The sequence below is a fragment of the Phacochoerus africanus genome, chromosome 1 (genome assembly GCF_016906955.1).
Source record: "Phacochoerus africanus isolate WHEZ1 chromosome 1, ROS_Pafr_v1, whole genome shotgun sequence".
NCBI lineage: Eukaryota > Metazoa > Chordata > Mammalia > Artiodactyla > Suidae > Phacochoerus > Phacochoerus africanus.
Genome location: NC_062544.1, coordinates 273,029,241 through 273,056,019, shown reverse-complemented (window position 1 = coordinate 273,056,019; position 26,779 = coordinate 273,029,241). Strand labels below are relative to the sequence as shown.

The 26,779-nt window shown below is 38.7% G+C and overlaps 1 protein-coding gene across 1 annotated transcript in view; it reads left to right on the top strand.

The window, feature by feature from the left end:
- Window positions 1-26,779, top strand: part of GRIK1 (glutamate ionotropic receptor kainate type subunit 1) — a 411,839-nt gene that overhangs the window by 351,549 nt on the left and 33,511 nt on the right. The window contains exons 10-13 of the mRNA XM_047795295.1: window positions 1,367-1,570; window positions 2,896-3,119; window positions 9,445-9,563; window positions 14,166-14,383. Coding sequence (XP_047651251.1) covers window positions 1,367-1,570; window positions 2,896-3,119; window positions 9,445-9,563; window positions 14,166-14,383 — 765 coding nt within the window. The remainder of the gene's footprint in view (window positions 1-1,366; window positions 1,571-2,895; window positions 3,120-9,444; window positions 9,564-14,165; window positions 14,384-26,779) is intronic.

The window sequence follows — 26,779 nt, the reverse complement described above, 5'->3', positions numbered from 1 at the left end:
TAACTGTGCAGGACCTCCTGGAGCACTCTATCCCCCATTCCTGCCTCAGCCCTAGCTTCCTAATTATGATGGTCCCTGGGTATCTACATCTCACTCCCACTCCCACCTCCACCCTTGTTGGCTCCCTTTACTCCACTCATTCCTCTGTAAGTAGTTCCTTTATTGACTGTTCGACAAAAGCCCAAGTAAAAATGCTTCCTGCTCCCTGATGGAAGCCCTATCACACCCTCTTCCAGCCACTGTACACCCACAAGTTGTTGGTTTGCCTTCTTTGCTGCACCCTAATCCAAGAAATAAAGGCAGTGGCCACCCCAAGACCTCCACTTTCAGACATTCCTGTTTTATTTGATTTATTCCATAATGTCAGACCAATTTGTTTCTGAAATGGTTAACTGCTGAGAATTAATCACCCTAAATGAAAACGGTTTTGTTTTCCTGGTAACCCCTTTCTCTGCAAATTTCTCATGGAAATATAGCGCTTTCTACTTCTATCAGTTTGTTGGAGGATAAGCCTAAACATAAAGGACAACTCAGTCATGTGATAACTGTTATGATTTTCTAAAATAAATTTTTATTTAGTCAAATGAGAATTAGTAAGCTTATAGACATAGTTGTAAGGAAAGGTCCATTATTCATAGGATAGGGGATTGATTGTGTAAACACATAAACAAAGAATTTATCAGAGATGAGCTCTGAGGCAAGTTCAAATAAGAAAATGGAATGGATGATAAAAGGAGACATCAGAATAGTCTTTGAATAAGACACCCTGATAGAAACCAAGGAAAACATGTAAATAATAAAGGAAGAGTGAAATGGAGATGAAATTTCGCTGAGAAATGAGAAAATTAGAGTTTTCAGAGTTTTCAGTCGATAGGAAGTTTGAAGATCAAGAGGCTACATTTGCCCATTTAGATTTCCTTTTTGTAAGCAGGTGAATGTCACCTATAAAAGTCGAGAGGGAGGGTGGGTCTAGCACTGTCAGGCTGGGTGTGAGCACAGCTAGAGGCCAGACACCCAGACATCAGATCATCCGCTGCTTCTCCGCCAGGCCTAAAGCTTGACGTGACTGTGTCTCTATCACACCACTCAGTCACAGCTCTGCCCTCAGCCGTGGGGGGCGGGGGGGGACTCTCAGTCAAAGAGAGAAGAGGGAGAGAAAGTGAAACATGAAGTGTTCTGTCTTTGCAGAGGATGTAGGGAAGATGAATTTGGCAAAGGCAGGAAGGCGAGTATCTTTCTTTAGTATCCTCAAATCTTAAAAATCATTTTCAAAGGATCTTATATCTTCTGGGTGTTGATGGAGTTTGTGTAACTAAATTCTGCCTTTCATTATAACAGGGTTTCATATGTGCTTTGTTTCCTATAGGAAGAACCCTACGTGATGTACAGGAAATCCGATAAGCCCCTGTATGGAAATGACAGATTTGAAGGCTATTGCTTGGACCTTTTGAAGGAATTGTCAAACATCCTCGGTTTCATTTATGACGTTAAACTCGTTCCCGATGGCAAATATGGAGCTCAGAATGATAAAGGAGAGTGGAATGGAATGGTCAAAGAACTTATTGATCACGTAAGCAAAACTACATCTCCTGCATAACAGTGTTAGAGATCTAAGGACATGCATTTTGAGAAGCGAGTTCCTGTCATGGCACAGTGGAAACGGATTTGACTAGGAACCATGAGGTTGCGGGTTTGATCCCTGGCCTCAGTCCGTGGGTTAAGGATCCAGCATTGCCATGAGCTGTGGTGGTTGAATCAGAGTCAGAAGACATACTTTATTTTATTGCGTCATAAAAAAATGGTTTTAAAAGTGAGAGAAAACAACTTACAAATGCAGTTTGCCTACTTAGAAGGGCAAATAAGAATAAAAATGGAGGATAAAAATTTATGGGCTCATCCTTACTGCTGAAGAATATACTCATGTGATTCTTGTAAAGAATTACGAGGTTTGGAGTTCCCGTCATGGCGCAGGGGTTAACGAATCCGACTAGGAACCATGAGGTTGTGGGTTCGGTCCCTGCCCTTGCTCCGTGGGTTAACGATCCGGCGTTGCCGTGAGCTGTGGTGTAGGTTGCAGATGCGGCTCAGATCCCGTGTTGCTGTGGCTCTGGTGTAGGCCGGTGGCTACAGCTCCGATTCGACCCCTAGCCTGGGAACCTCCATATGCCGCGAGAGCGGCCCAAGAAATAGCAACAACAACAACAACAACAACAACAAAGACAAAAAAAAAAAAAAAGAATTATGAAGTTTGCAGGTCAGAACGAATCTCATCTTGTCAACTAATTTTATGACCAAGTTCCTCATTTCTTACTTTTCTCACATGCCGTTTTTCTTTGTCTTTTTAGGACCACACCAGTGGCATACAGAAGTCCCCAGGCTAGGGGTCAAATCAGAGCTGTAGCTGCCGGCCTAATATGCAACCACAGCAACAACACCAGATCCAAGCCACATCTACAGCCTACACCGAAGCTCAGAGCAATGCCAGATCCTTAACCCACAGAGCGAGGCCAGGATCGAACCTGAGTCCTCATGGATACTAGCCAGGACCGTTATCTCTGAACCACGATGAGAACTCCCCTCACATGCCCTTTCTACACGACATTCTTCTGCAGGTTTTCCCCCTCGATTTAGTTAAAGAATGTGTGCGTGAGTATATACACACATATCTTATGTGTGTGTGTTTCACACCCTCTGGTTTCTGTTTGCTGGTGAAGACTATTTCATAAACATGACGGTATAAATCAACTGTTTTTGTATTAGAGCCAGTCATCACCGGAGCTTCTTGTGTGAGAACCATTTGAAGTTGAGGCTAGGAGTCAGGAGAACCAGGAAAAGTCTAGACATTTTCCAGGAAGCTAGAGAGCTAAGGTGACAATTTCAAACTTGCTTCTGCAGAAGGCTGATCTGGCGGTGGCTCCTCTTACCATCACCTACGTGAGGGAGAAAGTCATCGATTTCTCCAAGCCCTTCATGACCCTGGGCATCAGCATTCTCTACCGGAAGCCCAATGGCACCAATCCAGGCGTCTTCTCCTTCCTCAACCCCTTGTCTCCTGACATATGGATGTATGTGCTCTTAGCCTGCTTAGGAGTCAGTTGTGTCCTCTTTGTGATCGCAAGGTAAGCTCCAGAGCTACTGAACTGGCAAGAGATCTAGGTCAGTGTTAGGTTGACCTTCATGCTCTCGAGGTAGGCAGAGATCAAGAACTTTAAAATATTCTTTTAGTTTTGCCTGGTGTCATAGTCTGGCAATTTTTCCCTCATAAAAGCCACTCTGTAAATGAATATCTCCTAATTATTCACAAAGGTACTTTTTCTTCTCTCTTTTTTTTTTTTCCTTTGCTTTTTAGGTCCACACTTGTGGCATGTGGAAGTTCTCAGGCTAGGGGTTGAATCACAGCTGCTGGCCTACACCACAGCCACAGCAACACCAGATCAGATCTGAGCCACATCTTTGACCTATACCACAGCTCAGGGCAATGCTGGATCCCTGACCCCCTGAGTGAGGCCAGGGATCAAACCCACATCCTCATGGGTATTAGTCGGATTCATTTCCGCTGTGTCACCATGGGAACTCCCTCATAAATTTAATTTTTAAAAATAGTAGGAAGATAATTTTTATATTGATTTAATTTTACTACAATTTAAAGCAATGCAAAGTGGTGTTTTAGCCATTTTCCCTGAGTTACATTGCCACAAAAGCAACAGCTCAGCTAATAAATCTAAGACGTTTCAAAAGGAAGAAGAAAATATTGCCCAGATACTTGACCCCTGGAATATTTGCAAAATTAAGCAAAATAGCAAAAAAAGTTAGCTAGTAATTGTTGTAGCAAATAAGAAACACCAGATTAAGCAAGACTGTGAAATCCTCAGGAATAAGGACAAATATTTTGAAACTTTTATAAAATTTATTTGTAAATACATTAGACAGTTAACAAGAGAATTCTAGAAGTAGCTATGAAAGATTAGCTACCTATGCAGTCTGGGGGCAAGATATCTTCATGTTACCCTGATGATTCAGTTTAGGTTTTATTTTTTGAGATAACTACATTTAACCATTCTGCTCTTTACAATTTTTCAAAGGATTTTTGTACCATTCGGTAGATCATATTTTCTAAATACTTTTGATACTGAATTTGAAACACAGCTCTTTTATCTTTCTGTTGGCTTAAACATTTGATATCCCTAGACAAACCATGTAAAAAAAAATTTGCTTTTTTATGTTCTCTACTCATTTTCAATCTTTTTCATCTTTCAACAAAACTCAGTGAACTTTTTCCCTAATCAATTTTTGTTTTCCCTCCAGGAATTTCTAAGAGAAATATTTCTTCATGCTAGTTCTTTGTCATTGTCCATTGTATGGTTTTGATTAATGTCAGGTAGCTTTATCCCTGGCATAATTACAAAGAAAGCCAAGAAAAATAACTTAGTCTGGAAAGGTCTTACTGATCCACAAGGCTGACATAGTCAAAGAGGAGGAATATATGCTCTTTGTGTGTGAGACACATACATTCAATATCAGATGAGGGTATTAAAGGTCTCTACACCTCATGAAGTGTACCATTCCCAGATCCTAGATTATATGCCTAATTTTGTCCAGATATTAAATTACTTTTAAATAATAACCAAAGCTTTCCATATGTAGCCCAGAAAATAATATATCAGCAGGATGTAGAGTGATATTATCCTTTGATACTTTAATATTTAATCAGTGGATATCAACTTGGAGAGACTTTGTCCCCCAGGGAACATTAGGGAATGTCTGGAAATAGGTTTTGATTGTTACAGATGAGGGTGGAGGATGCTACTGGCGTCTAGTAGGTAGACTCCAGAGATGCTGCTAAATGTCCTACAGTGGGCAGACCAGCCCTCCCCCACCCCACCACAAAAAAATTGCCCCAAAACGTCAAAAGCATCAAGTTTAAAACACCATGCTCTAAATAATTAAAGATAATATTGCTCTGAGTATCAAATTTTCCAAGATGAAGCATTCACCTTTGGAGGTCATTTCTCATTACTGTCTGCTAAGTGACATGAAAACTTCCCTAGAATGGCCATTTAATGAATGACTACCCTAAGGTGTACCCTCTACCAATAAATAAGAAATCTTGTACTGGCTTGCTGTTCCATTCCCTTGTTCAGGGCCCACACCTGCTGGGTGATTTTAGTGCTAATACAGCAATCCATGCAGCAGAGGGCAACAGAGAAGTGAGTTTCTATATTCCCCAATTTCTACTTTCTCTAGGCAGTGATGCTGATGAGTAGAATAAGCAAGACAATGTTGATGAGCAAGTCACTATATTACTTATCACCCTGACTTGACCGAAACCAGTGAAAGAAAAGGCCGTTTCAGCAGCCTCCAGAAGTCCTCACAAGCACACAGGTTGAAACTACCCTTGACCCTAACTCAGACTCTAAATTGCCCTATTTTATCTCCAGAATGGGTCAGAATAATGTAATCTTCATTAGTTTTCTCCTCTTTATTTTGATTGTTCCTCCACAAGCTGCTGGTGACCCAGAGCCCTACATTTTCTAACTTCATTCTGCTTCAATTAAGAAAGCAGCTTCCTTCCCCCCAGTCAATACTATCCACTCAATGTTCCTACTTAACCAACAGTACCATTTATAAATCAGCTCTTCTTTATGTAGTTTATTCTCCTTGTCACTCCCTTCTCACTGTCTTCCCTTTCACTCTGGGTCTTGCATCAAATGCATCAAATGCATTTGCAAATGCATCAAATGCAAACTTGCAAACAAGTTTCCTACAGTGGTAAAACATAGAAAATTTAAAAATATAGAAAGTAATTTCCTGCAGTGTGCAGGTGCACTGTCATGGAGCTCCTACTCTCAACTACACTCATCTTCTCCACACCTTTGAACCCACTCCTGCTTCTATTTCCAAAAGCCACTAAATGTATCTTGGAGGTGATTCCCAAAGACAAAATTCTGGGTGAGTAAGTGTGCCAATTTGCTTTTACTTCCCAGCCTCTTAGCTTGAGACCTTGAACTTGGTCTCTTGCATCAGTAAGCTAAGATGTGAAAATGACTTTCTGTTACCACCTTAGTGGTTTGCACTCAAAGTTAGTGAAGTAAAAATGAAAAATAGTTAACCTCCTAATCATCTTTAGCTCTAGAGAGGCTTTTGATTTTGCATTTTGAAGAATATCCCTTCTTGCCCTTTTAAAGGGGAAAAGTAAAGCCCATCACTGCATCTAGGCTAATGCTCTCAGAGGTTTGCAAACCATTTGCTGAACTGAATTGAAATTATAAAGTTAGATAAACTAAGGAAAACCACACAAAAATTTTAGTTACTACGACTTGTTACAAATGTGCATGCTGGCATCTTTGTTTTGTGGTTGACATTTTTTCTAATTATTTTGTGCATTTAAATATACCAAGGAATTACACCACCATGAATACACAATTTAAATTAAGCCAAATATCCAGATATAATATCTGCTTACATCTTATACTGTATACTCCTCTTCTGAAAAATGAACAGTTTTTAAGCTGGAGTCTGTCAAGGAAAAATGAAAAATACCTTTGACTGGAACTCTAAGGTTGTCATAAAAACACAACTGTTATATTACAAGATCGAATAGTACTTTCTGCATTGAAAAATGAATAGAGATCTCCCTCTTCTTGATAGAGCCCAACATTCATTCTCAGCCATAAAAAAGGTCCCTTAATTAGAGAGCTTCAGTATGACCATTATTTTATATCTTCCATTCAAGTAATAGTCTGGCATATATAAACAAAACTGAAATAAGCCTCTGTATTTCAACATAATGCTAATCTTCCATATTTAAGTTTTGACATAGATTCTAAGCACATTCATCCCTTTCTCTGTCATTTTACTAAAAATCAGCATCTGTTGAGGATAGTAGCTTCAGAATATCATTGGATGGAGTTCCCGTCGTGGCACAGGGGTTAACGAATCCAACTAGGAACCATGAGGTTGCGGGTTCGGTCCCTGCCCTTGCTCAGTGGGTTAACGATCCAGCGTTGCCGTGAGCTGTGGTGTAGATTGCAGACGCGGCTCGGATCCCGTGTTGCTGTGGCTCTGGCATAGGCCGGTGGCTACAGCTCAGATTCAACCCCTAGCCTGGGAACCTCCATATGCCATGGGAGCGGCCCAAGAAATAGCAACAACAACAACAAGAAGACAAAAAAAAAAGAATATCATTGGTGCCGGTCTAGTAATCTTCCCCTAGACTTTTGGATGCTGACATTGCTGTCACACTGGTTATCTTAAAGCAAGTGTTAGGAATTTCAAGCTGAAATATCTCTATCCAGACCACAGGTAGATTTGTTGCTTTATGAAAAGTCAGGGTCTTCCAGCACAGCATCAAATCACTATTTAATATTCCTTAGTCTACAGGCTCCCCTAGTCACTCAGAATCCCGGAGAGAAAGAACCTAGAATATCTCTGCAGAGCAGGCAGAATCACATTGCTGTTTAGACAGTTTTTCTTTTTTGCCATGGAAAATTAGATTAATTGTTCACTTATAACTGCAAAATATGAATTAATGAAACAAGACCAGGTTAGAAGGAGCATTGCAAAAAGCAAAGTGGTGAGCTCATGCATCAGAGCATATACAGGGAAGAAATGCCAGAATATCGGGGGGTTGGTAGTTGCCAGGTTTTAAGGTCTGTTTAGGAAAACTCCTTCTTTTGAATGCACAATCCTCATAATGTATTTCAATTTATATTTTTAAATTATCGTACAAGCAGCAATGATATTGTTTAAGTAATGGCATCTTTACTCTGCATACTGCTTCAATTAGTAGGTTCATTAACATTGGTATTCGGTTCTTCAGCTCAGCAAACTACTATGGTTATAAGAGTGTATAAATTAAAAACTTAATTATAGTTTTGAAACAGTAATTAAAATGTATCGGCATAGCATTGTCAATTAAAGCTATATTCATAAGCTTCACAGGAGCCTACACTGTGTGCCCTACGGCTGTGGAGAAGGCGCAGTAATGAGTCAGATACCATTATTGTGGGATAAACTATGAGGCTGTTATCCCAGTCTCCCTAAGACTTGATGAGGAGACACTGAATACTGTTCAGAAGATGTCTGGGGGTTTAGAGAATGGTTTTTCATTAAGAGGAACTGTCTGCCCCCTTCCTTGTATGTGATTCACAATATGCCCTGCTTTCCGCTATAGATCATGTATTCACCTGAACACCAGCTCTCCCCTATGTGTCAGCAACCTGCTATTGTTTACTGCCGAAACCTTATGGCTGGAGAGCATTCCGTATGTTCTTATCAGCTTTATGGTGTTTTAACGTTTCTGTAACATGACTGCTTGCATTAAAAGGACCCAATGGCAAATGGCAAAGCTCCCAGTGCTAAGAACGACTGCATTTTTAAATCATTTCCAGATCACTTTGCAGAGCATCTGCTAATGTCTTTTTGGAAAAATAAGTGCCCCTTGGAAAGATAGCCCTAAAAACTAATCACAGGACAGGGAGCTCTTTGGGCTATGGAGGTCAGACAGATGTTCAGAAATAGAGAAAGAGCCAAAAATTTATTCGGTTCCCCCCATTTTTATCTTAACACACCTCAGAGATACCTGGATTCCTCTTCTTTACAAATAAGGAAACTGAGGCCAGAGAGCTCAAGTTACTTATTTAAGGCTTATTTTCTAACCACCTCAAGTTGGTTAGAAACTTTAGAGATAATTAAAAATGAATCTACAGAAAACGGTGAACCTAAAATTCTCCATTAAGACATGCTATGCATTTAATACTACTGAACTCCTATGACTGGGCCAGGATCCTTCTAAGTTTGAACTTTATCTCTTCATTTAAGGATCGTGATTTTTATCTCCATATACTATCATAAAAACATCTAATAACAACCCAATCCAGACCTTCTTCCTGTTCATTGTTTCAAATTTGCATCTCCTTTGATGCATTATGAAATCAATAGACCACATAGACTTCTTCAAGCTTCTATCCACAGGCACCCCTTGAAGGCCAATCACCCCTCTCTTTCGTGTCTCCCGCAATACCTAGGAACACAGGTCTTTGACATTGCTGTTGATTTGTCACAGTGTGTATGTCATTGTCGTTGTCATTGCTACTCTGTGGGGTAAATACTTGGGATGAGTCAACCTCTCTTTGCAGTCCATCTAGTGGTTCAGTAAAATGGAAATGAATGAAAACTCAGAAGAATGCAGGAGACATAGATCTGAGGAGTAGAACTCCAGACGACCAATGGGCTCTGCCTAGAAATCAGAAGTCTGGTAAATGTAATGACTAAAGGCTCCCTTGCACTTTGCCCACAAAAGCTGTAAGTTTATGAATACAGCCTACTGTCTGGTTTGAAGCATTTGTCATTAGTCGTTAGTTGTTCCACTTTGTTCAGCGGGTTTTTGCGGGTATCGCATATATTGATCTGATGTTTACAGACTGTTTCTGTTAACTACTGCAGGTTTACACCTTACGAGTGGTATAACCCCCACCCATGCAACCCTGACTCAGACGTGGTGGAAAACAATTTTACTTTACTAAATAGTTTCTGGTTTGGAGTTGGAGCTCTCATGCAACAAGGTACCTCGGTTGCCCATCTTTGTCACACGCATCCCACAATATGCTGACAGGCTTTCATGCTGGTAAACTCCACCAAGAAGCTAGTGAGTAGGCTGAACACTATCTCAGGCATTTAAAACATAGAACCTGTCTTCCTAGACAGTTCTAAAAATAAAAAAGACAAAAATATGACAGAAATGGAACTCCTTTGCCACAGATCTAAACTAAGGCTGCCATCAAGTAGCAGATACAAATTTTCCTAAATGGAAGAAAGGAGAAAGTACTTTAGAAATTGTTTACAAATTTACATTGATAGAGATATTAGTCTTTTCCTTTTTAGTTGTAACTTTACAAGTTAAAAAATTTGAAAGGAGTAAAATTTGAATCCTTTGAAAATCAGGTTGATTTACCTTCTTCCAATAGCTGACAGTACCTAAAATTGTCACCTAATTACCTCTCTGGCAAACCCTACTGGGATTCATTTTAGCTTCCCAGTAACTTTTTACAATTTCCCTCAATTGGTAACCATAGCAACAGTAAACCGGAGTAGTTTGGGGAAATAAAATTCAAACTGTAGAAATGTAATATATTTTAGACATTTTCTGTGATTGGGAGGATTTGGGTTTTGAGAGGGAAGGGGGAGTGAGTTGTTTTAACCTTTGGAAGAAACCCAACTCTTTTGTGGATTTTCCTCAGCTTTGATTCCAGGCGAATGGTCTAGAAAATACTTCTCAAGATTAAATGCATTAATTTAAGAAAATCATAAACTGCAGATGCTATTGTGTTTGGACTGTCAGCTCATTTGACAACAAGCTGCAAAAATAAATTGGCAAAGGAAATTTCAACTGGGGTATATATTAGAGATGTTCATTACCTAGACGTGAACCTGTCTACTCATGAGGGAGTTGTTATCACACTATTCAAAATGTTTATGTGTCTAAAAATTCCAGGGAGAAAGAGCAAGGGTCTCTAGTGTAGAAATACCAAATAATAGAGGAAAGTGAATAAATCCTCTCATCGTGCAAGTAAATATATTTTATTCAGGCTCTGCCAGATAGGTGTAGCCACAGCACCTGATTTACTAGAAATCACTTGCCTGAGTTTAGAGCATAGCACAGAACTCTCAGTCCTGCAGGAAAACCCATTAGACCCTATATCCTGCTTTACCTACACGTTTAGTTTGTAAAGCACTTATTTGTGAGCAATTACTTTCAAAGAGTGAAAGAGACCCCCCTTCTCCCCATAGCTTACCTTCCTGTACCATTAGAATGGACAAATATGTTGGAGTTCCTGTTGGGCCTCAGCAGTAACGAACTCAACTGGTATCTATTAGTATAGGAGTTCCATCCCTGGCCTCCCTTAGTGGGTTAAAGATCCAACATTGCTGTGAGCTGTGGTGTAGGTTGCAGACGCAGCTTGGATCTGGCATTTCTATGGCTGTGGCATAGGCCGGGCAGCTGCAGCTCTGATTCAACCCCTAGCCTGGGAAACTCCATAAGCCACAAGTGTGGCCCTAAAAAAAAAAAGAAAGAAAAAAGAAAAAAAAAAGAAAAATATAGACCTGGGTTTTCATAGAGCATGCAGCAAGAATTTGCGAGTATATATGACAATGGCCAGTGACTGCCTTTTTTCACTTGAGTGTATCTACCCCTCCCCCAATTCTCTTTTATATTCTACCTGTTTGGAGTTCACCATCATCCACAGCAAACTGTGGGATGCAGTGTCTGCTTGTTACCACTACCTTGGGTACATGACAGTCAGCCCCAACCAGACTCTGCTTGTTTTTCAAGAAATATTTGTCAGGTGAAACAAATATGGCAATGTACAAATTTGTGGTACTGGTGACTGTTAGTGCATCTGTCCTTAGCAGGTGGCGTTTGACCAGGTAGCTGACTTCTGTATTGACTACTGTGCTCTGGTTAGCAGAAGCTTGTCACTGCTCAGTTGGAAACCAGTTTGTTTAATTTCTTTTTCTTTAACGTGATGATCAGGCTTTCTCTTTTCTACAGAGCGTGAGCAAAGTCTGGATCAGGATTGGCTGTCATGTCTGCCGTAAAAGGCACTAAAGAGACTTCAGCAAGTATTGTCTCTCATCCCAAATATTTTCTAATGATTCTTTACTTTTATTACTTTCGTAACTTCATCCTCTAGAGTTCTGAATTTAGGCAAATTGTCGCTACATGAGTGAAGTCATTTCTCAGTATATCAATTAACATTGAGAGTCATGAAAATCACAAAATTACAATTTCCCTCAATTGGTAACCATAGCATCTTTTTAAAAAGATGAAATGTTGAGAAATCTAATTCATACCATCTATCAAGGGCCTAAACGTAATCTGAGTAGGTCTCTACTAATTATTTTCTAATTTTCAAGACAATTTCATCCAAAATATAAATATATATTTTAAATTACGACAGATGTGAATATATTATTACATGTCAACAGTTGGTTGTCCATCTGTCTGTCCAGTTTTACTGCCCTAGAATGCATAATTTTACAAATCATAAATTAAAACCTTATCTCTTCACAAATGCAACCAAATAAAATAAGGATAAATTTACAGCAGAAAATCTATACCTATAAGCTAATAAAATATGTCTACTAACCATATTATTTATTTCCCACAGCTCTTCTATGAAATAAATGGTATTTTAATGATAGCCAACTAAAGAGCTAAAATAATATCACGTTGCCACAAGGCTGCTAGATCAATTAAGTACAAAGATATGAAACAAACTTGGGCATTAAACACACACACACACCCATGGGCGTATAAATCCCATTAAATCTCAAGATTAAAACAACTGCAACAAACTATTCTACTAAATCCTTGGAGGCAATTTAATGAAAACTATTATAAACCTGTAAATTTGTACACACCCAAATTCAAACAAACACACAGAAGAAGGAAATAAAAACCACAATGAAGCCATTAACCTCATTAAAAGAGAATAAAGCACAAGATACCTAATTGCTTTAGGAGAATAGATCTAATTCAAAGCTAAGAAACTCTACCAACTTTTATCTGCTTATCATGAGCCTTGAGCTGGCTTTGATTTCAAGAGCAATATTTGTAACTGTTTATAGGTTAAACTTGGGCATCAGCTCATTTATTTGTAGATTGGTAATTTCCCTTTCTATCTTAAGCCATTAAGTGCAAACTTTAAACACCCAAACCGGATAGTGAGACTCCTTTAAACTAGATAACTCACCTGCTGAACTTTATACTTCAGATTTTTTTTATTTTATTTATTTATTTATTTTTTATTTTCCCACTGTACAGCAAGGGGGTCAGGTTATCCTTACATGTATACATTACAATTACATTTTTCCCCCAGCCTTTCTTCTGTTGCAACATGAGTATCTAGACAAAGTTCTCAATGCTATTCAGCAGGAAGATTTTTTAACTAGGGTGTTTTCTGTTCACTTTTGAACTGGTCTCAATAAAATCTGTCATTGCTCCAAGTTCATGGAGGAATGCTAAGGACAGAACTGGTGGTGAATTTCAGGCAAGCATGTTAATCAAAACCCATCCATGAATTGATACAATTGGGGTGAGCTCTACCCTTCTGCCCCTTTTGATTCTGATGCTGGATTTATAGATTTTGATAGCTCAGGTTGATCAAAAGTTTTGAGCTGAAGAATTTTCACAGATGTTTGTCCTTTGTGTAAATAAACTCTTCCCATATACCCTTTCTTTAAGAGAGAAAGTTTTTTTTGGTAAACACATTAAATGCTTCTCTATTATCTTTTACACAAAGAATCAGGAATCATCTGAGAATCTCTAAAAATATATATATACACCTATATATGTATATATACACCCTTCCTGATATATTTGATATATTTTTGATATTATCATAAAGGGCCCATTTTCACCTGAGAAACTCACAGTCTTTGAAGTTAATTTTAAAATAGCATTTTGGGGACAAAATTGTGCCTTTTCAGTGAATATATTATTTTCAGTTAAATAAGAATCTACATTAGAAAAAAAATAATTTGGACTTCAAACTAACATAAAACAGTAAAAAATGATTCATCTACTGTCAAGTATGGCAGCATCCAATTTTATTTGATTTGTAAAACTCCACTGTTTTACTAAAGCATATATGATAAATGACATGATATGTAAATCTTTCAAAAGCCTCTCATACTTTCTTTAATATTAAATAATAATAAGTTAGCATGTCAAAGCTTTCACTGTTGTACAACCTAAAACATTTTACTTCATACAATAGATGCATATTAGATAATAATAAAAGGCCGGAGTCTGGGGATTGACTTTTCAGCAAAAACAATCCAACAAATTCAAGTCTAAGAAACTAAAGTATCTATAAATTTTAGACATAGAAATATCTCAGGGTTAAAACCATTTAATATCATTGAATGTCAATAAATTACATTTTAAATAGAGGCAATGATTAGTGATAAAAGATCATTTGATATTGCTTCATTTTCTTTAAAAATGTATCTATTCACCTATACCCAAGAGAGTAAGTCCTTGATAGATTTATTGTTTTGTGTCACAAAAATGCATTCTCTCTCTAGACTAGTGTTGAATCATGAGTCTTCCACTTCTCTTAACTCTGTTTAACACTCTTACTCTGATGATACCATCACAGGATCAGAGTTGATGCCCAAAGCTCTCTCAACCAGAATAGTTGGAGGGATATGGTGGTTTTTCACCCTAATCATCATTTCATCCTACACTGCCAATCTGGCTGCCTTCTTGACAGTAGAGCGAATGGAATCCCCCATTGATTCAGCAGATGATCTGGCAAAGCAAACCAAGATAGAATACGGGGCAGTCAGAGATGGATCAACAATGACCTTCTTCAAGGTAAGGAACTGGCAATATATTCTCAGTGGTTCTTTCATACGGAGAGGAGGAGGGTGGGGAATAAGAATCTGTCCAAAAAAAAAAAAAAAAAGCCTTAAGCACTTGTAAAATAAAATGTCTAATGACATAATCTGATGACACGGACATCAGGTGCTCTCTTGTCAACTTAAAGCAATTTTTTCCGTTCCCAAGGTGTCATTCCTTCTATCCCCAATTTAGTACTGTCAGATCCGCAGATCAGTGTCTTCAATATCTTCTCTTGCCCTTTAACACCCGTTAGTCATTTGTGTATGAAACCCACCAAATCTGAAAATTTGGCGATCAGAATACTTGAATGTCACTGCTTTGTTCTTTCTGTTCTCTACTGGGTGAGACAGAAGCAGAGGATACATAAATGTGTTGACACTGGAATTTACTTGAAGAATGAAAACCCAAAAAATCTCAGGGGACTCCAGTCTAATATTGCATCTGCACCAATAGGGCCAGTGCTCCCAGCGCAGCCTGAAGCCTTCAATAGCCTGGAGTGCCTCTGAGGCACCAGAGGAGAGTAAAGTTAGAATCCATGTAGTTTTAGCATCAAGTGAATTTTGTTATTCAAGTCTTTTTAGTTATTTGCCCAGAAAAACAAAACTGATTTCTGCCTTGCTTATGAAATAAGCTGTAGTACTTTTATTATCAAGTCTCAGATACTATATTTCCCCCGGGGGGAAAATGGATTTTAATAAATCCAGGGAGATTTAGAAATGACAAAGCTCAACCCTTCACACTACTCATGAGGAGAACAAAACCCTCGGAAGCTAAAGTATCTGTTCAAAATCACACACTTGGTCTATGACAGAGACAGGCTAGAACCTTCTTATAACTGGTAATTGCACATGTAAGAAAAAAGAAGAAAGAAAGAAACCAGCAATTGTAAGCAAAATAAACTCTTGAGATACCTTTGTCAAAGTTTCACATTCAGATTATTGAAAATGAACTTGTCACCTCAGGATTGGGTCGACGACTTTGACTTGTGAAGAATATTAATTTAGAGATAAAGAACTAAGGGTAAAAAAAGTGAACTCTTCATTGTATAACAGCAGCAGTTCACCAAAATTGGACTTACATATGCAGTAAATGTGTTTTGACAATGAACAATAATAATAAATAAACGAAAACATTTTAAGAGTAAACTCTACCCAGAGGTTTATCAAAAAGTAGAGTAATGCAAAAAATTAGAATTTTTCTTTTCCTCTACATTAAAAATATGATTTTTAATTTTTTTATTTAAGAAATATGTCATTGATTTAGTGAAGGTGTGTGGTGATTGTTTCTTCTTTGTACAAGTGTTGTTTTAAGGACAAACGATATTAAATATATGGCTCTCCAACTTTCTGAAAACTTGAATTTTCCTATAATCAATAGTGTGAAGAAACACGAGGTACCCTGCCAGCTAGCAATTTATCACAATACTTGTCAGAAACCAGGAAAGTGACCTGAAAGGCACATTGGACATAGGGACACTGCCAAAGTAGAATTAGGTATGTCTGCAAAAATATCTGAAAAGATTTACCTCTTTCACCAATGTCAGAAACTTTTTAAGTAAAAGTGGGAAAAAAGTGGGAAAGTGGGAAAATAGAGACAGAAGTTTCTACTGCCTTCTAGAAAGATGCACATGGAGTTCCATGGTCGTGCAGTGGTAACAAACCTGACTAGTATCCACAAGGATGTGGGTTTGATCCCTGGCCTCATTCAGTGGGTTAAGGATCTTGTGTTGCCACGAGCTGCAGTATAAGTCGCATATGCAGCTCAGATCTGGTGTTGCTGTGGTTGTGGTGTAGGCTGGAGGCTACAGCTCTGATATGACCCCTAGCCTGGAAACTTCCAAGGGCCCCATGTATGGCCCTAAAAAAGACAGGAAAGAAAGGAAGGAAGGAAGGAAGGAAGGAAGGAAGGAAGGAAGGAAGGAAGGAAGAAAAGAAAAGAAAAGATGCACATAAGAGAGAGGCTCCCCTTTGAAAAAACAATAAACTTGACTTTGCTACTGTGCAAGCAATCTCTGTATTCTCCTTAGCCTCATTTTGATTTGCCTCTGCTCACATGCCTCTGAACATAAAAGATGCTGGTTCCCACATTTCCTGGAAGTGACCACATTAAGGTGTACTTGGATACAGCTGCTGCTCCCTGGGCATTTTCAGAGCAGGCTCCTCCTTGCTCCTTGGTCCTGAATATGAGGCATAAGGAAAAGCAGTCTCTCAGGTGACCAGGCAAATGATGAGGCCATAAGCACCTTAAGGAGAAAGAACATGAAGATAGTACCAACAATGACAGGGAGAACAGCCACATGCTTTGCACACTGGGTCACAGCCACAGTCCCTATTCCTAACTGCTTTATTATGTTACTTTATCCTTATATAGGCCAATTGGGATAATAGTATCACCAATAGATGATGAGAAAATGAGGCATACCTTGGCTACATAACTTGCCACATATGCATAAAGCTATCAATGAAAGAGCAGGGGTACAGTCAAACTTGGGAGAGTTCTAGAAGGTGAGTTCCTTGAGGGTAGAGAATAAGTCTCTTTTGTTTGTCATTCTGTCTTCAGAACGTAAAACGGCATCTGGTGCATAGTAGGTACATAGTAGGCACATAGTAGGGAAATATGTTTTCCAAAAATTAACAAATGCACTCATGAATGCAAAGGGAGATGGAATTGTATCAGGGGAGGGAAGGAGAGAAAGAGGAAGGGAGGGAGGTGAGGAGATGTTCAGGCTGCTGTAACAAAACTCCACAGACTGGGTAGCTTATAAACAACAGAAGTTTACGTCTCACAGTTCGGGGAGGCTGGAGGTCAAGATCAGGGTGCCAGTGATGGCTGGATGAGGGCTCTCCTCCAAGTTTAAGACTTTTCCTTGTGTCCTCACAAGGTGGAAGGGGCGAAGGTCTCTCTGGAGCCTCTTTTATAAGGGCACAAATCCCATGCACAGGGACTCCATCCTCATGACTTAAACACCTCCCTGAGGCCATCATCTTGGAGGGTCCGAATTTCAACAAAGGAATTTGGAAGGGAAACATTCAGACCATAGCAGGAAGGGTTCATAGAGATCCACAGAGGAAGAAACACAGTCCTTATTCCTCAATTTACAAGTTAGCTTGTAGCCCAGCAACCCTGTTTATCAAGAAGGAATTTATTTGCAAAAAGACAACAAGGGCTAAATCCGATTTAGTTTTCCCCTTGAGGGAGGCAAGCTGTCAGAAAGCTTCAGAGGGATACACATGCAGGGTTCTTAAGCTGGATTATGCTGCAAGGGCAAGAAACACTCCAGCCTTTTAGCTCTCAGGGTAGTTGAACCCTGTCACTCAGTGACAGCAGTTATGATCACAAGGACTCTGTTCTGCCCTGGCTGTCCATTAACATGTCACCTCTGCGGCATCGTTGGGGCCTCGCACCCTCCCTTTCTCTCTTAATCAAAGACAATATCCTCTCTTGGGTTGTTGAATCAATGAGGAAAACTACTTTTGCCTGACTTAACCTAGCATACTCTGATCCAGTGTTGGGGCCTAAGCCTTGCTCACCTGGGTTCCTTTGGCACTCAGTCTCAAGGAAACATCCAACAGGAAGCAATTTTTCATCAAACAGTGTAACTTAAAGTGCTTTTACCCCTCAAACTCCCCAAAAGTATCCATTTGGGCACACTCAAATGGTGAAACCATCCCTTTGCTTTCAAGTTGATTCTAAATTGTTTTGCAGCTGGAGTATAGGCAGTTGTCAGGAGGAAAGGACTATGGGCGTTACCAAAATCCACAAAGAGACAATATACACTAATCCCTCTCATTTTGGTCTCTGGGGCACAAGCAAGGGATGTTTTTTGTGAAGGTTCTCCCTGAAAACTGTAACCAAAAGTTACGAAAATTTCCACCACCAGCCATTGACTTTATTTTTTTTTTTTTCTAGACTTGGCTGTTCATAAAGACAGCATGACCTTAGATTTCAGATTTGGGATACTTGATTTTCAACACACACAAAAAAAGTTTGTTTTTTAAAAATAGCTCAGGTGAGGTTTCACTATCCATCATCTGAATTCAGGCAAGACTGAGGGAATAAACTGACATTTATTAGGCAAGAGCTGGGTCAAGGTACTACGGGTCTGCGTCAAGGAAGGCTGAAGCAGTTTTTCTTCACTGAGGCATTTGTATGTGGAACAACCACACTGATCACCAGGGACTTTATTTGCCCAAAAGAACTGGGCTTAAATTGTAAATTCAATTACACATACGTTCACAAGGCTTTATAGATGGAAACCTTAAAATCCTGGCTGATGCCAATAAAGAAAAGAACAAGTTTGTTTTATGGCCAAGGTCACTTAGTTAATGTTGCTCATACTTTCTCAAGGTCATCTGGACTCAGAGTCTTAAAGTCTTAAGTGCTGTCAATGATATAACACCTATTTGGTCAAGGGATGTCAGTCACCAGTAGGCCAATTACCAGCTCAAAATTACAGAGAGGCAGAGTGTTTTATCAACTGTCCAGGGACTGTTGATGATGTTTTAGGGAATCCTCCAAATATCAGGGGACCATTTATTTGTCCTTGTCAGGCCATCAGTTTTTAAATGGAACCTTTTCGTAAATCAGTATATTAATAATTCAGAACTTCAGGATGCATTATGCAATTTTTAAAAAACTCCATTTTTTTATTTTCTACTCAGGATAATACCAATTAATAATATAATATTAACTATATTTGTTTCTCTGCTCTCTGCTGCTAACTTGCTTGGTCCATTCGATTATTTCAAAATTCTCAATGACAAAGGCTTTCCCAGCCCTCCCCATTCTCTGAGACCACCCCCAGCATCTTAGGAGGAACAAAGAGAGGTCAGTTCACACCCAAGCTCTGTGGACACAATTTGGGCACAGCCTTTCTAAGGCCATTTCCTCTTTTCTACTCAGGAACATTGACAGCAGTATGAACATCCAGTTACAACTTCTCCTTTCACGATGGAGTGCTAAGCACTAATTTTCTCCATCTCTCACAAAAGTACACCATGTACAAAAATTGTTTCTTCTCCTTGTAATTCTATTAATTACCTTATAGACAAATGATAGTCCAAACTTTGGACTCACAGTGACAGTTCTGCAACTCACTTTTTTTTTTTCCCCAGATGAAGAAAGGATTGGCATGTAAAAGTCTAAAAACCATGTGAGGCTTGAAAAAAAAAAGGATTTCTCAGTGCCTCTTGCAAACCATCACCCAAGCAGAGCAATGGTTTTGGTGCATTGTTCAGAGACGAGGGTTACCAACCAGTCTCCTCAGGAGATCTGACTAACATAAAATGCGTCGGTATAAATTAAACCTTACGGTAGGGAGTTGCCATTATGGCTCAGCGGAAACAAATCTGATTATTATCCATGAGGATTCGAGTTTGACCCCTGGTCTCGCTCAGTGGGTTGGGATCCAGTGTTGCTCTGAGCTGTGGTGTAGGTCGAAGACATGGCTTGGATCCTGAGTTGTTGTGGCGGTAGCATAGGCCAGCAGCTGTAGCTCCAATTTGACCCATTGCATGGGAACTTCCATATGTCATGAGTGAGGCCCTAAAAAAAGAAAAAGAAAAAAAGGCAAAAAAAAAAACCAAAAAAAAACTTACAGTAAAGTTTTATTCTGGAGCCAGATAGCCTGGGTTCAAATTCTGATGCTACTGCTTATTAATTATGTAGGCCTTGATAAGTCGTTTAAACTTTCTATACCTCAATTTTCCTATCTGTAAATTGAGAATAATATCTCGGTTATAATATTATTTAAAGAAATAAGTAACGTAATAGAGGTAATGTGCTTACAATTACTTGGCAAATTGTAAACAATAAAAATGTTTAGGGAGTTCCCATTGTGGCTCAGTGGAAACGAATTTGACTAGTATCCCTGAGGATGTGGGTTTGATCCGTGGCCTCATTCAGTAGGTTAAGGATGTGGCTTTGCTTGAGCTGTGGCATATGTCACAGACATGGCTCAGATCTGAAGTTGTAGTGGCTGTTCCCTAGCATGAGAACTTCCATATGCTGAAGAAGGGCCCCTAAAAAGAAAAAAGACAAAAAAAGTGTTTTTTAAAAAAGAAAAAGTTCCCAAGTGGTTCAGTAGATTAAGGATCCAGCATTGCCACTACCGTGGCTTGGGTGGCTACTGTGGTGCAGGTTTGATCCCTAGTTGGGCAAACTCCACAAGCCACAGGTGCAGCCAAACACCATTAAATAAAAAGGGGAAAATGTTAAATGTTATAATTATCACCAAAACATCATCACCATTATCATCCAAACCTTACTCTTAGCTATTAGTCCTCCTTTTCAATCTTTCTGAATTTAAAATACTCTAGTTTGGTCTTTTCTCAGCTTCCTTACTGTCAGTGACTCCTGGGAGGTGTGCTTTCTGCTAATGGATAGAAAATTTCAGAAGGCATGCCAGTGCCCAAGATCTCAAAGAATGCCTGAGGCCAGGCCAGACAAAGACCCCAGTCCTTGGAAATTTTAATGAGCACATACAGGCATTTGCAGAAGAACCACTTCCAGATGGTAGATAAGCAACAGATGGTGTGGCTGCCCTTAGAATGCAGCTGAGAAGCAGAATGAGGCAGTTCAACTCAGTTCTGTTCAATTCATATTTTTCCCAGGATTTCCAATATGACTAGCACTTGAGTTTGGCACTGTAAGAAATAGGAAGAGGTATAAAAATTTTGTTTGAGACTTAAAGACCTGAATAGCAATAAAGAGACAAGATGCACACAGACCTGTTAAATACAATGGAACATGTGATTAAGTAGCATGCTTTGTGCAGACAGAAAGTGGTGTGAACCCCAGAAGTCCTTGTGAGCCAGAATGGTAGAAAGTATTCATGTAAGAAATGGTTCTCAGGAGTTCCCATTGTGGCGCAGCGGAAACTAATCCGACTAGGAACCATGAGGTTACAGGTTCAATCCCTGGCCTCACTCAGTGGGTTAAGGATCTGGCATTGCCCTAAGCTGTAGGTCGTAGTGTAGCTGTAAGTCGTGAGTGTAGGTCACAGACGTTGCTCAGATGCCAAGTTGCTGTGGCTGTGACATAGGCTGGCAGCTACAACTCCGATTTGACCCCTAGCCTGGGAACCTCCATTTGCCACGGATGCAGCCCTAAAAAGCAAAGAAAAAGAAAAAGAAATGCATCTCAGTAGAAGCTTGCCTTATTAAAAAAAAAAAAATCACAATCCTCCCAGACCCAAGTCAGAGGATTACACAGATTAGATCATGATTCAGTCTAAAATGAATTGAATAAAATAGATTTAAAAAAAAATCATAACAGACATGTCATTGCTGGCTTTCATGGTCTGGGGAATCTGGACCAGCTGTGGGAATAAGGGACTGCGCTAACCTTTATAATCTCCTTCCAGAGAGTGGTTAGGTGCTGTCATTAACCTCAAGGACCTTTCAAGAAGGTTACTGAGCACTGCACCAGTGGAGCTGAAGCAATGAGCCATTATGGGGAGACAGGTTTCCAACAGAAATAGTCATATAAAGAAGCACAAAATGAAAGGTACTTCACAAATTTCTCTGCATCGGAAAGCCCTCTTTCCATAAGACATATTAGCTCATGTTTGAAAGATCTACCTAATTCTACCATTAGTGTCCAAAATTAAGTCCCTATGGTCTAAAAATATATTTGTTTAGGGAGAAATCCATGAGGTCAATTAAAGTTAACCTTTTTCAAAGCCTGATATAGTGCCTGTAATGGGCCCATCTTTAACTCTAGACAGGAGAAAACCATGAAAAATGTTCTAGCAAAGGTGTTTAAATCCCGCTGAGGGAATTTTTTAAAGGGAACACATGAATTTTTAAAACCTTGGAGATTCTGCAAATGTCATAACTTTCTATCAATTCAAAATAAAAGCATAATCAACTGCAGTGATCATATTATATACATTTGAAAGGCCAAGGCATCTCACTATAGTATAAATGCCTTCATCGGAGAGTCTTCCTTCAAAGTGATTTTTGTAAGTTATATTATATTTTAAGGCTCTGTGAGAATTTATCATTTCATTAAATAATACATCTAATCATGTGTTAGAGGAAATGGTTGTTTATAAGGCAACTATTAATCTTTGCTAAATTTGCCTCACAAATTTGGATTTCTATGTGGCTGATTTCCATGTTGATTTTTAAGGTTTTTTTCTTAAATCAGGATTTATCTAAAGTCAAAGTAAATTGGAGATGAGATATTACGATGTAACTTTTTTTGGTATTTCATTTGTTCAATATGCCTCTATTTACCATTTTGATAAGCTAATACAATCATATATCAATAATCATCCTCAGTGTATATGTGTGGTGGGGGGTTATGGATATATGTAAAATAAGCATATATAAATAGGTTTCTATATATAAAATCTTTACACATATTGGTCTAAAGCAGAATTGCATAGTTGTTCATTCTACTAAATAATAGAATTATACATCTTCCCTGTAGAAGTGCTATAATCTGGTTGAAAAAATTCTGTGATAAATAATGCTTATCTCAGTAAAAATGAAATGTTAAAGGGATATGTCTATAAAATGGAAGTTCTATGAGTCTTAAGATATTATTACACTCCAGAGTTTACACATACTTCATATGTCATATCGGAAGCCCTGCAACTGAAAGAAACTATGTGTAACGCAAAATACTTAAGGAAAGAAATATAAACAATATCTGCATTTCCTTCTAGGTTCCAACTGTTGCACTTCATAAAACTGTCTAGTTTTTTTGTCTGAACAATGTGAGCTGCCAAAATCCATGTGAATAGGGTCCACACATCATTTGATGACTACAGGAGTTGCAGTATCTCTGATTATAATAGAAAGATGCCGCAACTACTTATTGCAATTATTTCTTTAGAAAATTGTGTTAGTGCTGTTAAAACAGTAGCCAAGTCATGAGTTTGATGGTCTGTGTATTAAAGCAAACGTTGATTCCCTCTTGGTTAAGAACACAAACCCTGGAGCCAGGTTGCTGAGATTTCTTTACATGGTGTTCTGTAACTCATCTATGAAGGAGAAATAATAACAGTATCTTTCTCTTACGATCATTGTAAAGATTAAATAGATTCATACATGAAAAGTGCTTAGCATAGTCCTGGGCACGCAGTATACACTGCATGTGCTGGTTATTATAACCATTTTCAGTAAGTGGTTTTTGATTGCACAGAGGCCCATTGTAAATCATTCCCCACTGAGTGTTGAAATTGCATGCATTATGGGAGAAAAAAGAGAAATAAACAATGGTCATCAAAGAGTGATACAGTAATACTCCATTATAACAGATTTGCAATGAAAAAAATGTTTAGTCTTTGCCAACAATGTTTCATCAGCATCAGAACTGCCACATAATTAGGTTTAACTAGACAAAATAAATGTATTTAAACTTGACTCCCCTCTAGGATTGAAAAAAAGAAAACCTGGATGATTTCAGATTTAATAAATGAGGCCTTTTCAGTTTTAGTGACTTTTGATAAGAAGCTCAGGGTACTTTACAAACATTCTAATTAACCTTTGACATAATCAGTGAAATAAGACGCAATCACTGTTTCTTCATTTTAAATATATATTATTTAGGGCAATTAAGCAGTCTGCGACCATAGACGATTTAGAAGTGCAAAACATCCAGGCTGTCATTCAAACAGTTTTCTTGGTCTTTTAATATTCATGATAATGTTCTATGAAGTATGCTGTTATTTTTAAGAACTATTAAAATTTGTGTCTTTAAACTTGTCTAATTAAAAGGAATAAATCAAATTTAACTACTCTTAAAATAGTACTTTTTGACCAAGCAAAAAATAAACATTATAGAACATGATATGATAGTGGACAGAACTCAAGAATGAGGAGGAAAAAGCCCCTGACTCTGTGTTGGCTCTTTCACTAACCAATATGACCTCTAGGTGTCACTTAACTGTCGTTGAAGTCAGAACCTCATAAGTAACCTGAGAAGGTTGGTCCAGAGAGTAGAACCTGGGGTTGAATGATCCTTTAGTGAAACTCTTCCCATCATGACGTTCTACCTGTAGGTTTCCAGTGGTAGAAGACTCACTATATCCTAAGGTACTTAAGCTATTGACAGATGTTTTTAATGGTTAAAAAAGATATTCCTTAGCCACATTCTGGGTCTTTATCTAAGGCTCCTAGCTTTTAAGACAGATTATAATTTCAAACGTAGAATACAATGGGGCCCCACACCAGCAAACTTTCTAAATGATGAAAGAGAATTTTAAATGAAAGCAGAAGGGTATTTTTTCTGTCTATCATGTTTACCATTATTACACTGGAGCAAAACTAGGAGGGGGGGGGGCGGCAAAGAGATTCCCTACACCTTTCACTTGACCAAGTCCTCCACTAAGTGTTAGTTTTCTTATTGAGAAAAAGTTCTGCTCTCAATGCTTCAAAGTCCATGTTAGCTAGATTTCCCTTTCAACCCCTCAAGGGGTTCAGGACAAGAACAACTTTCTACTCCAAAAAGGAAGACGTATATGTGGTTGAATTAAATCCAGACCCATAGAGCAATGCTAGTCTAAATGTATGTGACAAGCATGCTGACTCAAGGGAATGTTGTGTTGCCAAGTGTGATGAGATAAACGAAATTGAGAGTAAGCTCCAGCACTTCGAAACACGATTAGTGGATATTTCTCCTTGAATGTAGACCACTTTGAGGAATGTCAAACGCCAACATTGTAAAACACATCTGGTGCGGATGCATACTGGTCCCATGAAGTAAGAACCCTAACCCTAACCCTAACCCGTGGAATGAAAAATAGACAATCCTTCACTACAGATAATTTGAGAACCACACCTAGTAGAGCTCACAGGTGTGTAGATTTTGAGTGAAACTTACCATTTTCTTCCATGTCCCTCAGTTCTTAAATTCCTAAAAAGACTCCCCCCACTTTGTTGTTTCCCATGAATGAACTGATAGTTTTATTTTGTCCTCATCTTCCATAGACCAGATAATCCAGTTTTCTAACTATTTACAACATTCAGTTTCAAAAAAATTTAAGTACACTGAAAAAGTGGATGTTTCATGGATTTTTTGTATATGGAAGCTAACGCCTAGTTGTTATACCAAACAGCAAGCGACCCCAGGGCATACTATGAGTTCATGGATATAAGCACTGTCATAGGTAGATCAAATAAGATTAAAATCATTCTCAAAAGAATCTTGGTAGGACAGCCATCCACACACTCACAGTCATTATGGTGCAATGGAAAGAGCATTGAATTAGATGTCCAGGGATCCTGAGGGCCATATTGGCTCTGATACTTACTAGTTTTGTGACTTTCGTGACATCTCCACAACTTCTGTACCAAAATTGCCTCCCCTGTGAAAATGGGAGTTTGAATGAGCCAATTTCTAAAGTCTCTGACAACTTTAAAATTTCCTAATTCTAAGAAAATTATTTTCCCTTAAGTTAGTTTCCTGATGGAGGAATAATTTTCCCAGCAGTCTGTTTACGGCCAAAAGACAGGCTGGCCTCCCTGCACTTGTACAAATAGCTCTTTACTATAAAGTTAGCATTATCAGACACTTCCAGGCTAAAATTATCCAACAAATGAGGCATTGACCCCCGCCAACCTCAAAAACATGCCTTTTTCATGGAGACATGAGCTCCAACTTGCAGATATCTCTGGGGGTGAGGAATAATTCACAGGGGCCTAATCATGACAGAATGGTTTCCATAAAATACCAGTATCTATAAGGTGCTGTTTATTGAATTGCTATTTGTCTCACAAGACCTTTCTCAAGAGGCTCTTCAAATGCCTAACACTCCAAAATAAAGCCATCTGTTCTCCCTTAACTCATAAAGCCTACAGCATTAACCCAGGTCTTAAATAGACTTAGGAATTGAATGAGCCCCCAGGAACACTTGAGCATGAATAACCACGTTAGAGCTAATTCCACAGGTATTCCATTTATTGCCTATGGCCCCAAATCATGTTTTAAGCTTCTTTGCACTCCTGAGATGATAAGCCCTGAGCCTGCCAAGGAAGCTCTCATGAGTGTGTGTGGGCACCACATACAATGTGAGAGCTGGAATTAGCTAGGAATTATCAGTAATTCTCATAATGCATTCATCTTCCAAATAAATGGAGAGGAATGCTGATGCAAATGAAGACAAATACAGGAAAAAATTGAAACAAATGGAAATTACAAAATAAAATGTAAAGTGTCTATAATAGATCACTATTCAAAAGAATGGAAAATGTATACCAAAGCAATATGAAAACTTAGGCAGTATATTTTTTAATTTCTTATATTATATGTGTGTGTGTGTGTATAATTTTTGGCCACACCCATAGCATATTGAGGCTCCTGGAGCAGGAACTGAATCTGAGCCACAGCTGTGACCTACGCTTCAGCTGCAGCAAGGCT